Consider the following 19,489-nt stretch of genomic DNA (forward strand, 5'->3'; position numbering starts at 1 on the left):
TCTCAGGTCTCTTTAGTGGGACGTAGGGGAGCAGGCGCAGGGCGAACCCCAGGTTGTGCCGCCTCCTTGTATGGAAAGGGAAGCTGAGGCCCCGAGACTGAGGCAGGCCCAGGTGCCCCCGACTATGGCACCTCTAGGCTTTCTTGCCTGGCGGGAGGCAGCGGCAGGAGGCCCTGCGGTCAGATGGCTGGTGGGACTATCCCGGCTGCGAGGTGCCTGATTGGAGGGCCCAGCTGCCCTGCTGCCCAGGGACCCCCGGCACTCACCGCTGTGCACAGCGATGACAGGCCGGTGGTGCTGCGTGAAGCTGGAGAGGCGGGGGGAGTCCTGGGGAGATGGGCTGTTGAAAGGCGACTTGTCCATCTCTGTCTTCTTCACTGGGGACGAGATGCCTGTGTGGGAGAGGCCAGAGGGTCAGGGGCCTGCGGGCGGGCGGCTTCTCTCCCAGGGCCCTGGGACCTCCCAGCCGCAGCCCCTGCCCCTCCTTCTCCCAGCCACCTGTGGGCGGCGGGCTGGGGACCCCTTGCAGAGAGGAGCAAATGGAGGCTCAGAGCAGAGCAGGGGGCTGCCTGGAGCCACGGGGCCATGGGCTGAGGACGGCTGTCACTGGGTTCCCTCAGTGCCACAGCCTGGCTCCCACCCTCCCTCCCCACACACAGGGAGGCTCAGGGCTGTCCCCGTCCCCCGGGGTCACCAGAGCCCTGAGGGTGGGGGCGGCAGGAGGACAGGGATGAGCCCGTGGGGCCCTGTGCATGTGTGCCAGGGACACAGCCTTCCCTGCAGGGCCACTGTGAGTGCGCACAGCCTGGACTAGGGTCTGGGACCCGCTGGCCTGGGAAGGACTTGCTGCTGTGCCTTGGCAGGTGGGGGCCCCACAGCACCTCCCTCTGAGAAGGGATGGTGTAAAATGGGCGTGTACAGGCTTCACCGAGACCCTGGCACAGAATGGAAGGTAGGAAGGCGTCCCGGTGCCAGGTTCCCTGAGCGGCCCCTGCCGCGCAGCCCGCCCACCCAGATGCCACCGCTAAGGATGGCAACGCGCCTGAAAAATGGCACAGTCCCAGCCAGACCCATCCGGGGACCTGCAATCTCAGGGAAGTGTGGCCTGTTTAGAAACATGGGCATGTTTAGAAACTATTAAAAAAATTTATTCTAGGGTGAAATGGCCACTCAAACTTGGTGGGGGTCTGGGCCCCATGTGGGTACCAGCGCCCCTCTCCAGGTCTGCCTCCCCATGGGGACATTCAGGCAGCTCGGTCCCTGGGGGGGCTGTCCTGGGCACTGGGTGGAGCTCAGGCCCCCCGACTCCGGTACCTCCAGACGATGTCAGGAGCCCCCAGCTGTTACAACCACAGATGTCCCAGGTGTGGCCCAGGGTCCCCCAGGGGCGGGACTGCCCGGTGAGAACCCTGCCTGCTGCGAGGCCCGCGGCAGCGTTCTGGGGGGCAGGCACCTGTGCAGGGCCCCCATGGTGCCCCCCATGTGCTCTCTTCTCCCAGCGATGCTGCTGCATCCCTCCCCCCCCGGGGCGTGTCCGTGGAGGGGGCCCCCATGGCTGCGGGGAACCACACCAGGGAGCCAGCCTCCCGGACGGCCCCTGCGCCATCCGCTGCTGTTCCTCTTACGAACCCTGCTGCCCTCTCTGCCCTCCACCAGGCTGGGAGAGAGCCACCCTGGGACGTGGGTCAGCAGGGCCGGGAGCCCGGGGGCTGAGCTGGGCCGCAGCTGGGCCTTGGGAGCAGAGGGCCGGGCTCCCCGGGAACCCAAGCCGGTGGCCTGCGGGGGTGCGGCCGGCCCTGCAGGTGGTGTGCGAGCTGTGCAGGAGGGCGGAGGCCCCCAGTCGGCTGGGGGCTGCCGCGTGGAATGGGGCTGGGCTGCCAGGTGCTCGCTCAGGAGGACTTCCTAGAACAGCCTGTCCTGGGTGGAAATAGCCCAGCACCCCCTGCCCACCTGCACATCTCCAGGCCCTCCCGGAGCTCCCAGACCCAGGCCTGCGGGAGCCCCAGGCAGGGGGCGGGGACAGCCCGGCCTGGGCCCTTCAAGGAAGAACACTCAGTGCCCCCAGAGGGTCCCAAGGGTGCACCCCCGCACCCCGTGCCCCTGCTTGTCCGACAGACATGCCTGCGATGGCCCCACACCAGCAGCTGCCATCCGGTCAGGACAAGGTCCGCACACCCCCTGTCGGAGCAGCCCGCTTTCTCCACACACGCACCTCTGCATCCCCAGCCACACACCCCGTCTGCCCCAATCAGAGACATACACCTCTGATGAGCACACGCCTGCGGGCCCCCAGGGGGTGTCCTGCCCACTGATCACGCATCCTGGCTGGCACCCATCTGAGCAGGGTCCGTAGCTCACGAGCAGGCCTGCGTGTCCCCAACCTGAGTCCCTCCCACAAACAAGTCCGTCCCGAGAAACGCCAGCTCCACTGGGAGGGCTCTCCTCCGGCCACCCACAGGGTCTCAGGGGCCCTCTAACACAGGGTGGGGTGGAAGGGTGTCTGGATGGAGTGTGTGGCTCTGATGAGAACAGCCAGCACTCAGGGGCCACACACGCAGGGGTGTCACTCTCTGGGGGGCCGTCCTGGCACTGAGGGCTGAGCGGCCTCCCTGGCCCCACCCAGCTGACGCCAGGAGCTTCCCCAGTGTGAGAACCGCAGGTGTCCCCGTGTGCCCCACGTCCCCTGTGGCAGAACAGCCCTGGCTAACACCCTCTGCGAGGACTTGGGCAGGGCACATCTGTGCCTGCTCCCAGGTCATTCCCACAAATAGCGGGGTCACAGAAGTCCCTACAGCTCACAGGGGTGGAGACAGGCCTGATGGGGGAAGTCACCTGCCCAAGGCCACAGAGCCAAAAAGGGGGATTCAAGCCCATTTCTGCAACTCCACGGGCCGTGCCGCCCCCTCCTGCCCCCAGGTTCATGAAAAGATGGAGACAGAGAGGTGGGTGGTGCCTCCCTCACCTCACACAGTAACCGCCTGTGGGGGTCCTGCGTCGTCGTAAGGGAAGGCCGCAGCAGCAAGGAAAAGCACTCTGGGGGCGGAGCACAGCCTGCCCTCTTTCAGCTCTGCTTGGGCAGGGTAATCAGGGAAGGCTCCCGGAGGAGGTGGCCAGGAGGAAGTCGTTTGGGCCCTCAGAGATGTGGCTGCAGGGATCCTGCCTGGGTGGGGCTGACGTGATCTCTGCAGCCCTCTGCCCCTCCCAGGTGGGGAGTGTGGGGGCACGGTTCAGCTGAGCCACACAGGGAGAGCGGTCTAATCAGCTTAAACTCCTTAATGAGCAGCTAATTGGGGGCTGTCTAGACAGGAAGCTGGAGGAAGCCGGGAGGAGGTGGGAGGAGGGAAGGAGGGAGGGGCGGGGTGGGGGGGGATCAGAATCCCTCTCTCTCCCGGGCTGTGCACCCCTAGAGGGCAAGGACAGGCCTACAGCGGGGGCTTCTGCTGAGGCTCCCAGGGGAGGGACGGGGTCGGCCATCCCCTGAAACCACCAATGGAAGCAGAGGGGACAGGCCCCGGCGACGCTGCCCTCCAGCTGTGAGTCCCTGCAACCCTGCAGCTGCTCTGGGCTCCTCCCCGCCCGCGCCCTTGGCTGCAGCGGCCACTTCCACCTCCGGCAGGAAGCTTAGACCCAGGGGCAGTGACTCTCTCTGCCCTTTCAAGATTTTTTATTTTTTGAGCACCTTGAATTAAATGCTAGGTTCTTCACTTCCAACCTTTTTCTTCTCAATACACGTAAGGCTGTAATTTTCCCCTTCATGGCTGCTGTGGCTCCAGCAGAGGCTCTTTTAGCTCTAAACAGCGTGCACTTTATATGCAGGCAGCCTCTCGGATCACAGAGTGAATGAGGTGCTTCTGCGTTCCCCCATCAGCAAATGGCAGGGCAGACGTTAACCGTCTCCCAGTATCTGCTCTACTCTCCTCCTTAGTGACAAACCTTGAATTTGAGATGGGCATGTAATTGCCCAAAATATGACTATGTTTCTCAGTGTTCCTTGAAGCATAGCAAGGCCACATGACCTACTCAGGGATATCGAGAAAAGCACAAGAAGTGCACCTTAAAAGGGAGAGGGCATGCCCAGACTAGATCCTTCTTCTTTCTTTCTAGCTGGAATACAGACATGATGGCTGGAGCTGCAACAGTTATACTGGACCGTGAGGTGGGAATGAAAACCACCTCATGGAGGCAGAGCGTTAAGACAGGAGACTAATTCCCTCACATACCTGCCAAGGGCTGTGGATGGCTGGACATTTACTTGTAAGATAAATGTGCTGTCCTTTTGGGTTTTCTGTTTCTCATAATCAAACTTAAAACTCCCATTGTGGAGATGAGTAAACTGAGGACCAGAGAGGTTAAGTCACCTGCCCACGTTTACACAGCCCACATAGCGAGTCAATGGCATAGCTGGATTTCAAACCCAGGTCCCTCCAATGCCTGAACCTAGCCACTTAATTGTAACGTTATACTGCTCTTCAAGAATCCTGTAGGCACAGCACTTTGTAGAGACAGATCTTTATAAGAAAGGGAATCCTACAGCGATAGGGGGTGGGGGGTGGGAAGAATGAAGACGAGGAGGGAAGAAAAGAAATCCTAAGGTTTACTGGGTGCTTATTATGCGCCAGGCCTGTTTTAGGGATGTCAAATGTATTCACTCAATCCCCACAAGCCTATCAGATGGGTACTGCAGGATTAACACCCCCTTTTTACAGAGGAAACTGCAATTCAGAGAGGCGGGGTCACCAGAAGCTGTAAGGGCTGGTGGCCTTGAGCCCGCATTCATATTAACTACGCTGTTCCGTCGGGTGAACTATTGATAAGGGATAAGGGTCTTGAGAGAGGGCTGCTGGGGGCACACAGACCCCGCTGGGCACCTGATGCCCTCGCCAGTGTAAGGCAAGCGGGCACGCCACGCTGCACACCATTGCCTCCGTATCACAGATGCTAGCCGCAGGACAGCAGAACCTGAAGGCCAAAGCGACTCTTCAGATAAGACCGTGGTGGAGAGGGGAACCCCAAGGAAGGGAAATTTCTGGGGAAAGCCCTTGGGGAGATGGGAAGTAAACAGTATCCCCAGGGGCTGGCGGTCACTAGAAACGAGACCCTCCCTGTGGGACTGCTGACCCTGTATGCTAGGAACCCCATGAGTACCCCACTCTCTGGACCCTATGAAGACAGAGGTGAAAGAGAACAAAATCTATCCTAAAAGGACGCTATAGGAAAAGACACGGGGTCCTACGGAACTGGAACCCCACAGAGAAAGACCCCAGGGAGAGGGAATCTCGTCAAAAAGACTCCAGGGAAGACCCCAGAGAGACGGGACCCCACATCTCAGGACCCTCCAGCGGGGACGCTCAGGGTCTACGGCAGGCCCCAGGAAGAAACTCCTCGTTTATGAGAATCGCTACTAAGTCAATTCTGTGGATGAAACACCAGAGGGGGCGGGCGGAGGGCAAAACGTGTTCTCCGCCCTCCCTACTCTAAGCGGAACCAAATAGCTCCAGGAACGTGAACCCGGACATCCCAAAAGGGCGCAGCTCAAGCGACTACAATTCCCAGGAGCCCCCGCGGGTCCAGGACGGCTTCCCTCTCTCCTGTGCCCGCGCAGTGCCTGCCGGAACACGGAGTCCCCGCTGCGGGAACCACGACCGGAAGGCCGGCTCCACCCTCGCCGCCAGCCCCACCTCCTTCCATGTCCTCCGTCCAGTTGCGGCTGCTACTCGTGGGCGAGCTGGGCGAGGTGTAGTAGTCGCCGCCGGGGCTTGTGTCCACGTCTTCCTCCATTGAGCCTGATTTGTGCCGCTTGCTCCTAAACGGAGGGAAGGAGAGCGAGGGCGGGTTACCACAAAGACGCGGCGCCGTCGGGAGGCGTTGCTAACTTCCGGCCTCTTGTGGGTGGGGCGAGAAGTGCGCTATCGCGAGACGGCACAGGAGCCGCGGACTTCCCGCGGGCTCTCAGTAACAGCTGTGTGAACCTGCCCGCTGCTGGGGTGGGACCCCTGGGCTCGGAGGGGTGGGGCTCAGCCGAGGTCACACAGCAAGCCAGCAGGGTGCAAACTAAAACCCTGGAGGCCTGGCCAATCACTTGGCCTAATGTAATCGTCAGAACAAACCGCTAGGATTATGGCCCCACTTTACAGATGCGGAAACCGAGGCAAACACGATGTGCAAGCTCAGGTCATACAGCCCATCTCAGCGGGAAACGGTATCTGCATCCCCGTGGCATCTCAGGGGCTGCTCCCGTATTACCCGAAGCTGCGGGAGCCCTGAGTGGAGTGTCGGGACTAGGGAGAGAGATATGTGGGGCTGGGTTTTGAAGGATGAGTAGGAGTTTACCAAGTGCAACATGGAAACAGTCATTCCCAGGAGAGGAATAAAGCAGCTGGGGCCAGATGGAGGTGGGTGAGGGCTGTGAAAATCCCAGAGGTGGGGGCCCAGACACATACCCGCTGGAGGAAGTGCTGGGTAGTGTTCTTCGCATGCCGGTGCTGGCTGGATTCAGATCATATGCCAGGTGCCCCTGCAGCTCCCCCAGGGAGAAGTTGGGTCCTGTTCCAGTCACCACAGGTGCTGTAGGGCGACAGAGCAGAGTGAGGGAGGGACCAAGATCCAGGGCTGCAGTTAGAAGGGTGGGAAGCCATCTGGGAGCCAGCAGTGGGAAGGGAGGCCCCTTCCCAAACTGGCCTGGTTCCTAATTTGGCTGAAACTGGCCTTATTCTACAGATCAGACTGAGGCTATCCAGAGAGGCCAAGGTTACAACGAGAGGCAGAGGCACAACTGAGCTGGAGGCCAAGCTTCACAGCACTCCTATTGGCCGGGGCCTGTTGATCCGGACAGGGAGGGCGATGATGTGGTTAAGGCGGGCAGTGTCCGGAACTCCCTGGGTGGGATTCCGACGGGGGTGTCTGGGGGAGTGGGGTGGGTGGGGTGGGTCCCCAGCAGGTCCATGCGGATGGCGAGGGGACAGGAGCTCTCTGTGCTTTCCTCCCGGGGGCTGGGGGTGCCCCAGGACAGAGGGATGCTGGGTTGGAGATTTCTCGGCACCCTCACACAGCATGTGGGTTCTGTTTCCTGGGGAGGAAACTAGGTCGCTCTGCCCTTGGGCTCTGGGAAAGGCCTGGATAAGAGCCTGGCGTGGTGACTGTGTGGCTGCGGAGGATGAGGCGGGGGGAGTGGGGCAGAGCATGGGCTCCTTCCTCTTCCAAGACCCTTTCCCTCTCCGACGCTCCTCCCCCGTGTGAGCCCCTCCCCTCTCTGGGTCCCAGCGCGGGGTGGGCTGGGGACACTCACTCCGTGACACTTGGATGAGCTCAGTGACGCTGAACACACCGGAGGTGACAAAGCTCTCCTGGAAGTCGGTCGTGTCTGGAACAGGGAGAGAACTGGGGTCAGTGGGTCTGTCTGCTTCCTGGACTCCTGGGGCTGCCCAGGCTCTGGGGCTGGACCCAGCCTGGGTGGTTGCCCTGTCACCCTCTGCAGCCCCTCTGCCCTTCCATGGCGGGAGCAGATGCTCTTTTCCGAGTCCCTCCTCAACTCTTTCTTCTCCCGCCTCAGCCAGTCACCCCCTTTTGCAGGGGGAGGGTCCCATGGTGGCCCCCTTGCCCAGCCTTGCCTTCATCCCGGGCCCCCACGCCGTAGCAGGATGCAAGCGGAGGCCCGACCCGGGTTCAGATCTCGGACAGGCCCCCCCACCCATCATGTGAACTCAGACAAGTCCCTTCCCCTCTCTAACAGCAAGCCCCCATGCTCCCTAATCTCCAAACAACGGAGCCGCACACCCTGACATCTGGGTGCAGTTGGGGTTTGAATCAAGACTCCCAGGAGGGGCTGGCTTGCCTTCTCTGTATCAGTTACCCCCGGGCTGGGCCGGGGCTCCTTATCCCTCTCCCTCCAGACTGGAAGCTCCTTGAAGGCAGGGGCCTCTGTCTGCCCAAGCCCTGTGGTGACTACACCAGAGCCTGGCAAACAGCAGGGGCTCACCCCCAGGCTGAATGGAGGGGCTGCTGGCAGGGCAGCAGTTCAAATCCGCAGTGTCCCCAGAACCACCCTGCCTCATGTCAAAGGAAGAGGGACCCTCCTCCCTTGACTGGGGGTGGTTGGGCCCATTTTACGGCTTTGGAAACCAAGGCTTGCCAATGAGAAGGCAGGGGCCCTGGCCAACTTTGCAGGGCTGGGAGCAGGCCTGTTCTGCCCCCTGGAGACCTCACGGGCAGACCCCCTCAACTCAAAAAGCATCGAGGGAGCACCTCCAGTGTCTAGGGCTGAGCTGGTCACTGGGGACACAGCAGGGGGCAGGCAGAGTGGCTTGTCCCCTTGAACCTTAGTCCAGTGTGGGCAGCAGGCACCACACAAGATCAAGAAGTCAAAAGACGTACACCCGTGCCCACAGCAACATGATGGATGATAGCCCCAAGTGGAAACAGCCCAAACGTCCCCCGATGGGTGAGTCCGGCCACACGGGAGCATCATGCAGCCATGAAAAGGAGCAGATCCCTGACACGGGCTACACGTGGACGGCCCCTGAACATGCGGTGCTCAGAGACACTCCAGACACACGAAGCCGCATGGCATGTGACCCCATTTCTGTGGGACGTCCACAACAGGTGAAGCCACAGACAAATTAGGTTATGTGTATTTAACCACAATTTAAGAAGTTTTTTTAAAGGTCATGAAGTCAAACCTGGTGTTTGTGAGTCAGGGCTAGTAAAGCAGCCAGGGTCAGGGGAACCTGCTGGGCAGGGGACCTATTTTGCCCAAAGAGCTCAGAGAAGGCTTCACTGCAAAGGTGACGTTGCACCCAGACCTCAGGGTAGGGGTGGGTAAGAGGATTCTGGGCATTAAAATTTGGGAAGTGCCAGGAACAGCGTTTGGCACACAGTACCCTCCAAGTGCACGCTGACTGCTGTGATCAGCATGAACCTAAGTGTGATGTTTTACCACTTCCCTGAGGGCCTCCATATTCTGGGCAGTGGGAACAGTCCGTGCAAAGGCCCTGGGGTTGAAATGTGCTTGACAAGTTGGAAGCCAATAGGGCTGGAGCAGAAGGGGCGGGGAGGGCAGTCAGAGTGGAGATGGGTGGCTCTGGGCTTTGTGTGGAGCCAGGAGTGGGGGATAAGGGGGAGCAGTTCCTCTCCAGATCCCCAGGGGGCAGCACGGGCCACAGGGAACTCACCACAGCCCAGTTTCTCAGCTGTCTGAGACCCAAGCCCGGCCAGTCCAGAAACCCCCGTCTCCCTGGTCCCAAGCTTTGTGCACACCCTTTATTGAGCAATTACTCTAAGCTGGGCCCATGCGCGGAGGCTCAGGGCCACAGCTGCCGGAGGGGGGACAGGGCGGTGGCCCCCCAGTGTCCAGGGGAAGTGGCCATGGCTGTTTCCTGCCAACCCAGCTGGCCAGCTGGTGTCAGCACGCCCCTCCGCCCTCCCCCACTGGGGTTTCCTGTTTGTGCAGCGCCGGCCTCTCCATCTCCAGGGGACTCCCTGGCGGGAGGGGAGGAAGTGATTTCCTCCACCAGACGCTGGAGCACCCCACGGGACCAGGCCGAGCGCCACCACCCCGCCTGCCTTGAACATCTGGCTTGGAGGCAGGCGCCTGGGGATCACAGGAGGCCAAGGAGAACCTGAGGCCAGAGACAGGCCAGGGACGGTTAGCGTGGGGCCTGCAAACGCCTTGGAACCCGTGGGCAGATGCCTGAGCCGGCCTTCCAGTGGGGCTGCCCCCTCGGCCCCTGCCTCTTCCTGCTCCCTTGCCAGCCCTGCTTCTTCTGCACCCCTGAGGCACCGCGTCTCTAGTTTTTTTTCCTCGCTGCACATTCCTGCCTCCCACCTTTCTTTCTACGAATATGTATTGAGCACCTCTAGGGCACCAGGCCCTCTACTAGGCACTGAGGACATGACAGCGACACGAGGACCTCTGCCCCCAAGCAGGTGGCCACTTTCTATTAGGAGAGAGAACAAACACAGACGCAGTCACCAAGCCACTAAGCAAAGACATACACAATCGCTAACTTCCTAGGAAGGAATAAAACAGACGGTGGCGACTGAGAGCGGCTGAGGCTCTTGGGGGCACTGAGAGGGGACGGTCTACGGTCTATGAGCTGAGACCTGGGGGACCTTGAAGGGAGAGCAGTTTGCTGCCCAGGCAGAAGCACAGCCATTGAGGCATGAACCTGTCGGTATCTGTGAGGTGCTCAACACAGAGCACACTGCAGACGCTAAGCAAGTCATCCCTATGTCACAGGCAGCGACGGGCCCCCCCGTCACAAATCCCCAGACTCACCCAGCGTGATGGGTTTGCTGTCCTCCTGGTCAGAGCCCATCCCCGCCCGGGGACTGCCACTCTGCTCCGCATCTGCAGAGAGAAGGAGGGTTTGGTGACGTTGCAGGAACACCCCAACACCCACCCCAGGGAGAGAGGGGACATCAACACCAGCCTGGGCCGGTGCCGCGGACAGGCGGCTCCCTGATGTGCCGAGGCCCCGCGGTCTCTGCTTGGCCCCTGCCTCGGCTGCTGCCCTGGAGAGTCACGGGCATCTGGCAGGGCACCTGCAGATGCCAGCACAGGTCCCATGTGTGGCCAGTGTACTCGGGTGCTGGAATGCGGCCTCAAGCATGGGGCAGGAACCTGAGTGCAGGGGCTGGCTCAGTTGTAGGTTAGAATCCTCCTCTTCCTGAGCCTCCATGTCATCATCTGTGAAAAGGACACCTCCTTCCTGACACGAGAGGGTATCTCACTTAATCCTGCCTTACCCCATGAGGGAGGAGTTAGCATGATCCCATTTTACAGATGGGGAAACCGAGGCCAGAGAAATGAGTCCTTGGATGCTTGGACCGTCTCCTTGCAGCCTCTGCCCTTGAGGTCCTGGGAGACCAGACCTTGGTCTTGGGTTGACACTAAGGGTGTCTGGAGAGGGGGCCGAGGGCATCTGTCTGCAGCTGGAACACCCCCACCCGTCCACCCGGCTTGGGGGCTCTCTCCCACCCTGGCGCCCGCCTCTCCATCTTATCTAAAAATAATCAAGCTCCTTGGCAGGCTGGCGAAGCAGACAGACGCTGAGCTCAGCGTTATCGGCTTTGGCAGCCTGGATGGAGGGCTAGCCGCAGCCCCCGCTGCAGCCCCCACACTGTCCACCCAGGACCAGGGAAGGGGCACATGGCCGAGCCCAGCCAGATGGAGCACCGAGCTCTACCCATCTGTCGCTCAGGTCAAAGGCCAAGGTGGTGGAATCACCATCAAATGCCAAAGAAAGGGAATCAGGCCTCTCCCACCTGCCACATTCCAAAGCCTGGTGTGACTGCTGTGTGACCTCAGGTAAGTGGCTTAACTATTCTGAGCCTCGTTTTCTCTTTCAAATGGCGCGAGCAGAGGCCAGACCTGACTGGGACTCCAGGAGGTGGCACGGAGGTAATGCATATGAAGTACTTAAGGCATATGGAGCTCAGTACATACACTGCCCATCACATTACTATTATTGTTTGTTGTTATTGTTAAATCCCTGAGATGACCGGAAAAGTGGTAGTGGTAGTGTTCTCACTATATATGTTGCCTTAAATCCTTAAGATCACCACAAACCTGGCAATGTTAGTCCATCCTCTCCGGCTGCCTGGCCCCGTGACTGTGGTACTGCACACACCGTGTGCCGAGCACCACCTGGCTGCCAGCACTGAGAACGCCCCATGCCTCAGTCTCCCAATCCACAGCAAGAGTGGGTGGCGCATCCCCCCCTTGGCTTGGCTTTGCGGCCCTGGCCGTGGCCAACTGGGCTAGGCAGCGCTGGGCAGAGGCCGAGGGGAGGGTGCCCGGCTCGGCCCCACGCCCTGCGGCTGTTCGTGAGCCGGGTGGCCAGTGGCCCCTTGGAGCCGGCCAGTCCTGCTTGGATGGCCATGAGGCTGGGCACGAGCGGCCACTCCACTGGGAAGGGCCCAGCCCGGGCAGCCGGCCGCTGGGCTCCAGGCCTTGGGCACAGGACCCTCTTCCGGAATCGGCGCCCACACGGATTCAGCAGGCCGCAGTGCCTGGCTGACACCCGGGTGAGTCCCTGTAGGGGGGAGTCGGAATCGGGCAGATGGGGCTGTGGGCCTCTGGCACGCGTCTCTGTGTCACTCTCCTCTGCGAAATGGGCACTGCCTCGGAGGCTGCTTGTGAGGGAACAGGTGATCACACATGTGATCAAGCGCCTGAGACAGTGGTTGGCGCTCCGCCAACAGCAGGGGTCTTTGTTCTACTATTACTCCTGGTGTCTCTGTCTTGGGGGCTGTTGTTTGTGCCCTTCCAGACGCAGGGCCCTGCCCGTGGCTGGCTCTGGTTTGGAGTTCTTGTCCCATTGCTCATTCACACTGGGACCTCAGACCAGCCACACCACCTCTCTGAGCCTCAGATTTCCTCTTCTGTAAAATTTACCATTTGACTGTTCCTAAGTGTACATATCGGTGTCATTAAGTGCACACACACTGTTGTGTAGCCACCCCCGCCCTCCGTCTCCAGAACATTCCATCTTCCCAAATGGAAGCTCTGCCCCCATGAAACACTCACTCCCCACCCCCTCCCCCAGCCCCCGGCCCCACCACCTACTCTCTGTCTCTGCGGATGGGGCTCCTCCAGGGACCTCCTGGAGGGGGATCAGACGGGATCTGCCCTTTGTGTCTGGTGTATATCACTGAGCACAGCGCCCTTGAGGTCCGTCCATGTTGTAGCAGGTGTCAGGAAGTCCTCCCTTATTATTATTCCTTCTTATTTTTAACCATCGCCAAAACCTCGAAATTTTCTCCTCCACCTGCTGACTGCTGGCCTGTCACTCGGCTCCTGAAAACTCCTCAGCTCCTAGATCCGTCCACAAGGCAGCCACTAGCCACATGTGACTTCCAATTTAAACTAGCTAAATTGAAATTAAATTTTCAGGACTTTGTTGTACCGGTCACCTTTCAATACTCCATAGCTACGTGGGGTCGGTGGCGACCAGGCTGGATGGCGCCGAATATTGCTGCCATCACAGGAAGTCCTCCTGTGCTGAGCTGCTCTGGATGGTCCCGTGAAAAATCAGAAAAAAAAAATGGCAGACCATTCTTCTTCCTCCCATCCCCTTAGAAGTCTAGCCCTAAAATGCACCTTTCCTGCGGTCTGAAGAGGTGCACCCAGCATGGATAATGCCTAAAGGCTGTCCCCAAGGGGGCAGCTTTCGTCTGCGGAGGAGTTTTTACTGTGTTAAGCACCTCACGGCACCATCCCCGTCAGTTGGCCCAATCAATGAGGTGGGTAAACTGAGGCCCAGCTCAGACAGTCTATTTCCCAAGGTAGATGTCAATTCAAAGAAGGTGTCTGCCGAACAACAAAGGTTCTGGGATGTCTGGGGACATCTGTGGTCGTTGTGACTGGGGCATCCTCCTGGCATCCAATGAGTGGGGACCTGGGAGGCTGCCCACCCCCGCCCCACAGCGCCCAGGACAGCCCCACAGAGAACGAGCCGGCCCCAGTGTCGGCAGGGCCGAGCAGGAGAGACCCATCTAGAACCATCTAGCCTCAGTGGTGGCGAAAACTGGTTCTTCAGGAGGATAGAGTGTCTGAGGGATTTTGCTCTTTTTATGTATAGAACAGATATTACAGATATAGCACACAAATAAATATATAATATACCTATGAGATTAATGTTTCCTGGGGTGGAGTGATTAGGGGGAAAAAGTCTAAGAAGTCTCTTTAGAGGGAGGCAATAATGAAAAAAAAGGAGTAAAGGGTCCTTCCTACACACATTTAAAGGGTTATAAAAAAAAAAAAAAGGCACATTTAGCAGAAACAGCATGAGACCTGCCAGGCCCTTTACCGCCTGGCCCTTTACTGGAAATGGGCTGACTTCCGGCTGTGTCCTTGGGCAGGTTCTTTGACATCTCTGAGCTGCCATCGCCTCATCCATAAATTGGAGCTGAACTGCATGACCGTTTCTTTCTTTCCTTTGATTGCTCAGCAGATTGATGGCTGAGCGCCTCCTGGGTGCCAAATGCCTACAGGAGGCAGCAGTGACCAAGACGGACAAAAATCACTGCCCTCCTGGGCGGGGCAACAGGCAAGGGACAGGTATGGAAATAAACCGAGATGGTAATTTCAGGCCGTGCCAAGTGCCAGGGAGGCCATACAACCTGGAGATGTGGGAGGTGGCCCCTGGTGGGTGAGGGGCTGCAACCGGAGCTCCTGGACAGTTGACAAGGACGCTCAGTGTGAAACGGTACGCTGCAACAGTTAACACTTAGTGAGTCATTCCTTTGGCTGCGTTGGACAGTACATTTCACCTCCACTGACTCATTTAATCTGTGAAACTCTCCCAAGGAGGGACGTGTGATTATCATCCCCATTTCCCAGATGGGGGAGCTGAGGCATAAAGACAGGCAGTAACATACTCAGACCCACACAGAACCAGCTGGCGGCGATGGGCCTGGAGTCGACGACCAGAAACCCTGAGTGGGTCCTGTGGGTCCTGTGCTTTAACAAGGTGAGGCCCAGGAGGCCCTCGGAGGGTGCCTCAGATGCCGCCAACTCCAGCACCCCTTTCTCGTCAGCAGCTTTGGGTGACGGCTGTTGTTTGGACCCTGTGCTCTGGCCAGTCAGGTAAGGCCTGCTCCCCTTGGGATCCTCCACTCCTCTGCCCCTGCCAGAGGTACCTTCTGCCATCAGCTGTGGTGCTGGGGACAGCCGGGCTCAGAGTAAGCTCTTTGCACCTCCCTGCTCCACCTGTGCAGACAGGCAGAGCCCCCAGGCCCTGTTACACAGACCAGGGAGATTTCAGAGTTCTCCCACCAGTGGGCGCTGAGGTGTGGGGTGAAAGATAGGGGTCAATAATAAATAATGGTGGTGATGATGATGGCGGCCACTTCCACGCAGACTGCTTAACAAACGCCAGAAGTCAGGCGGTGCCTTTGACACAGTCCCATCTATCCCTTCTGCAGAAATCCTTGCCTGAGGCTGACAACCCCCAGATTACCCAGAGAGGGGGAGTAAGTTACCCATGGCCACACGGCAAGGAAAGCAAAAGGGTCAACTCAAATTCATCCGCTTCTCTCTTAGAATCATATAAATGGACATCTTTTCGAATCGTATATAATATCATCGACCGTCGGCTCTAGAACGTTTGCTTATTTGTGAGTTTCCCCCGGACCTCACCTGCCTTCCCCGGGACCCCTCTCACCCCCTGCCCCCTGAATACGTTGATTTCTGCAGCTCACCTCAGACCGGGGGTTCAGTTTGGCATGTGGCACTATTCAAAACGTGTCCTCGTCCACAGGAGGAAAACGTGGACGCGATCTGCTTCCACGGACCGTGGGAGCCGGGGAACCAACGTCCGGGCTCTCAGCAGCCGAGCCGGGGCCCTCCTGCAGCGAGCCTTTACCCAACATGGGCTCCGCAGAGAAAAAGGGGGCATCCTTGTGGATTTCCCAGGGCAGCGAGAGACTTTTCAGAGCCTTTAAAATGCACTGGGGTCTGGAAGAAAAGGCGGCAGGTCCCGAACTCTTCTGATCTGGGGGCATCTCATGGAAGCTGGAGCCATGCCCTGAAACCTGGGCTTGAGTCCCACCCCTGGCACAACCCCACATTGGACGGGTCATGTCTCTCGCCCCTCTGAGCCTCAGTTTCCCTATCTGTAAAGTGACCATTCTCAGCTGCTGCCCTGCTGTATGGGTGTGAGGTTCAAAGCACAGGAGCTCTGGAAGCGGGAAGGCCAACGACAGATACGGGGATAAACACTGTTCTGGGGACAGCATTTTTCCAAACTCAGAAGTTAAGTGAACTTTGTCTTTCTTCTGCCCACAGCCCTCCAGGGCTTGCACCTCTCAGGGTCAAAGCTCAAGTCCTCCCCGCAGCCCCCAGGGCCCTGCACAACGTGTCCTGTCCCCTCCCTGCCCTGCCCTCCTCCCTCTCTCTCCCTCACTCACTGCTCCAGTCACACGGGCCTCCTCGCTGTTCTTCCAACATGCCAGGCTCAGTCCTGCCCCAGGACCTTTGCATGGGCTGTTCCACCTGCTTGGAATACCATTCCCTCAGTATCTACATGACTCACACTCTCCTTTCATCCCTGGACCTTCCTCAAAGATCTCCTTCTAGAGATACACAAGAGATGCCTTTTAGCACCGTGCATGAAGCATAGCTAACCATTCTCACGCTAGTATAAATGAGACTCTGGCCCTCGACGGAGGTTGTATTTCAAGTGCCTCCCTGGTTTGGCCTGGGACCAGTCCCCTCAACTTCCCAGGTCTGCAGGGTGTTTGTATGCGGCTGAAATGTCACCACCCTCAGTAGAGTTCTGCTCAAACACACACGTGATCACGGCCATGACAGAAATGTAAACTGGATCCCACTGACTAAGTGTACAAACTGTTCCTTCCTGTCCATGGCCAGGAGCCCAAATTTGGTCTGTCCCAGCCCATGACAGGCAGTGCTGTGGACTCCGGTCCTGCCACTTCCACCCGGACAGCACGCACTTTCTTTGCACCCAACAATTCCCTTCATCCTGGTGGCAAAAAACTTCCATTGTTCATAGCTGGGAGGCCAGTGCAGTGCCTGCCGTTCATCTCACAGAGGTTTATTGATCACCTACTACTTGCCAGGCACTGGGGAAATGGCAGAGAGCCAAGGGGGGAGAGGCAGACGGGAAACGAGCCAACAAAAGAAGCTGAGATGATTTCACATGGTTCTAAGTTTCACCGAGGCAATAAAACCAGGGGGCTGGGACAGAGAGTGGCTTTGCAGGGACTTTTGACAGAGAAGCAAGGCAGAAGCTCCCTGAGGAGGTGACCTTAGCCCTGAGGACTGAAGAGAGGGAAGGAGTCAGCCATGGGGAGAGCTGGGGCAGCTGGTACGGCAAGTGCAAAGGCCCTGAGGCAGGTAAAACATGGATGTTTAGGAAACGGACCATGTGACTCAAACACTGAGCAAAGGGGAGAGAAGCTGGGCCATTCAGGGCCACGTGGGCCACAGTGAGAAGCTCGGGCCTTTATTCTCAAGCGAGATAAGGAGTGATGTGACTCAATCTGTGTTCTATTTTATGCCCGTTTCTGGCCACGGGCTCTTAGAGAAATCGGAACCCTCACCCACCATTGGTGGGAATGTGAAATGGTGCAGCTGTTGTGGAAGAAAGTTGGCATGTCTTCAGGAAGTTAAACATAAAATTGCCATATGCTCCAACAACTCTACTCCTATGTACATACCCAGAAGAACTGAAAACAGGGAGGCAGATATTCACACACCCACGCTCACTGCAGCCTTAGCCGCAGTAGCCAACAGGTGAAGCAACCCAGGGTCCATGCACAGATGCACACGGTCCATGCACACCTGGAAGAGTCACCCCAGGGTCCATGCGCAGATGCACGGATGCACGGATGCACACAGCAAGGTCCATGCACACCTGGAATAGTCAGTCTTAACAAGGAAGGACGCCCCGACACCTGCTACAGCGTGGATGGACCTCAAGGACACGGTGCTCAGGGACATAAGCCAGACACAGAGGGGCAGGTCCTGTCTGACCCCACTCCCAGGAGGTCCAGAGGAGCCCCGTCCACAGAGACAGAAAGTGTCTGGTGGGGCCGGAGGCTCGGGGAGAGGCTGGAGAATGAGTGTTTCATGGGGACAGAGCTTCAGTTTGGGAGGATGGGAAGTTCTGGACATGGATGGGGGGGTGGCTGCACGACATATGAATGTGCTTCATGCCCCAAGCTGTGACTTAGACATGGTAATGATGGTGTTTCATGTTACATATATCTGACCACAGTAAAACACACAAGCACACACAGTCCCTGGCTGCTGAGTGAATTCTGGACTCCTGGGGGCTGGGACACCACTGAGTAGGCGTGGCCGGCACCCCGGGAGACCTAACAGCCTGGCCCAGCATCACGCCTGGGCATGGACAGCCGGGTCACGTTTAATTCATCTTTGGGATGTAGAAAGGACAGGGCTTGCTGAAGCCATAGTTACACTTATCTAAACCTGGCGGGGTCTGGGTGAGCCTGGAGCCGTCGCTCGGGCCTAGTGGCCTGTCTGCTGAACCAGCATCAGCCGCCAGGCGAGCAAGCCGGGTTTATTGTCCAACTTCAGCGGGCTTCCAAATGTAGCTGGCTCCGCCGGGCTGCCACGTCCGCTTCCTAACACCAGCCAGCTCGAGAAATAACCAAAGCCAGGCCCTGGAATTCCCAGCTCCCGGGTGTCACCGGCCATTTTTAAACAGCCGGCTAAGTTTCAACTTCCTCGGTCCTGGAAGGCCATGCCAGGCAATGCGACCCTGGTCCTCCTCCTCCATCTTGTCATGCGTCTTCCCTGTGCCTGCCTCTCCCTCTCAGGCAAACACCACCATCTCTCCCAGCCCAGTTCTAACATCTCCAGAACGCCCATACCGGCCCCTTGTCCAAACTTTTGTCCTAGACCCCATCACCCTGGGCAAAGTCTGGTATAAATATATGAAAGTCCAAAGTTCTCCCCATGGCCCATCAGAGCCTGCATGACCAACCCTATCCCCTCCTGACCTCCTCCCCTCCCTCCCTCTCTGCCGCCTTCTCTGCTCCAGCCACATGGGTGGGCCTCCTGGCTCTTCCCCAACACACCAGGCCCAGTGCTGCCCCAGGGCCTTTGCACGGGCTGTGTCCTCTGCCTGGAATGTCTGTCCTGCAAATTCCCGTGTGGCTTCCTCCCTTGCCTTATTCAGGTCTCTGCTCAAATGTGCTTTATGTGTCCACAGCCCCCTGCACAGGATCTGGACTTAACGGTGAGGAAGTTCAAGACATGTGCTGGGCACCTGCTGTATACCAGGCCCTGTCGTAGGCTCTGGGGACACAGCAATGAACAAAACAGATAGAAAATCCTGCTTCGTGAGGTTCACGGACACAGGTTTCCTTCTGGCCACCCCAAGGGGGCCCAGGGGTTGAGCCACAGCATGAAGGCTTCAGGCTAGACTGGACTTGGACTTCTCTGGTATTGTGGCAGGAGGACTAGAACGGAAATTGCCCTGGGCTTCAAGGAATTCCAGTACAAGTCCTGACTCTTCCTGGACACACTGGCCCCCTCTTGCCCACTGTAGGCTCAAACCCATGGGCCCCCAAGGCCTGCAATGGCAACAACTGGCTGTCAGCCTCCCCCATGCTGTGTGACCTCAGCTAAATTACTTTCCCTCTCTGAGCTTCCACAACTTACTTAGTATAAGAGTATCTAATCGCCCTCCCCACTGCCGCCAACCCTGGGCCTTTTCCAGGAGCTGTTTGGACACATTGAAGGAAAGGAGGCCAGATGCTGGACGTTCAGGGCGCTCGTTGTCCCCCCAGGGGATCTGAACAAGTGTGGGACATGAGAGGCAGAAGGGCGCGGCCTCCCCAGCCCTGTCCTTCCTGGCCGGCTGCGTTCCTCGAGTCTGGACCACGCTTTCCATCTCCCTCTCCCCTGCCGCCGGCCGCCTGGGCCCCAGCCAACCTGCTTCGGAATCACTTTCAAAGAAAAGTTTCTTTTCCTTCCCACTCAGCCGGGCCCTTGCCC

The 19,489-nt window shown here is 58.5% G+C and overlaps 1 protein-coding gene across 9 annotated transcripts in view; it reads right to left on the reverse strand.

The window, feature by feature from the left end:
• NFIC (nuclear factor I C) overlaps positions 1-19,489 on the reverse strand; it is a 63,015-nt gene that overhangs the window by 13,236 nt on the left and 30,290 nt on the right. For all 9 annotated transcript variants that reach the window (XM_036890883.2, XM_036890881.2, XM_036890878.2 and 6 more), the window contains exons 3-7: positions 10,274-10,345; positions 7,286-7,360; positions 6,441-6,564; positions 5,679-5,803; positions 267-392 (exon numbers count right to left, since the gene is read on the reverse strand). In XM_036890883.2, coding sequence (XP_036746778.2) covers positions 267-392; positions 5,679-5,803; positions 6,441-6,564; positions 7,286-7,360; positions 10,274-10,345 — 522 coding nt within the window. The remainder of the gene's footprint in view (positions 1-266; positions 393-5,678; positions 5,804-6,440; positions 6,565-7,285; positions 7,361-10,273; positions 10,346-19,489) is intronic.

Source organism: Manis pentadactyla, chromosome 12, assembly GCF_030020395.1.
Source record: "Manis pentadactyla isolate mManPen7 chromosome 12, mManPen7.hap1, whole genome shotgun sequence".
NCBI lineage: Eukaryota > Metazoa > Chordata > Mammalia > Pholidota > Manidae > Manis > Manis pentadactyla.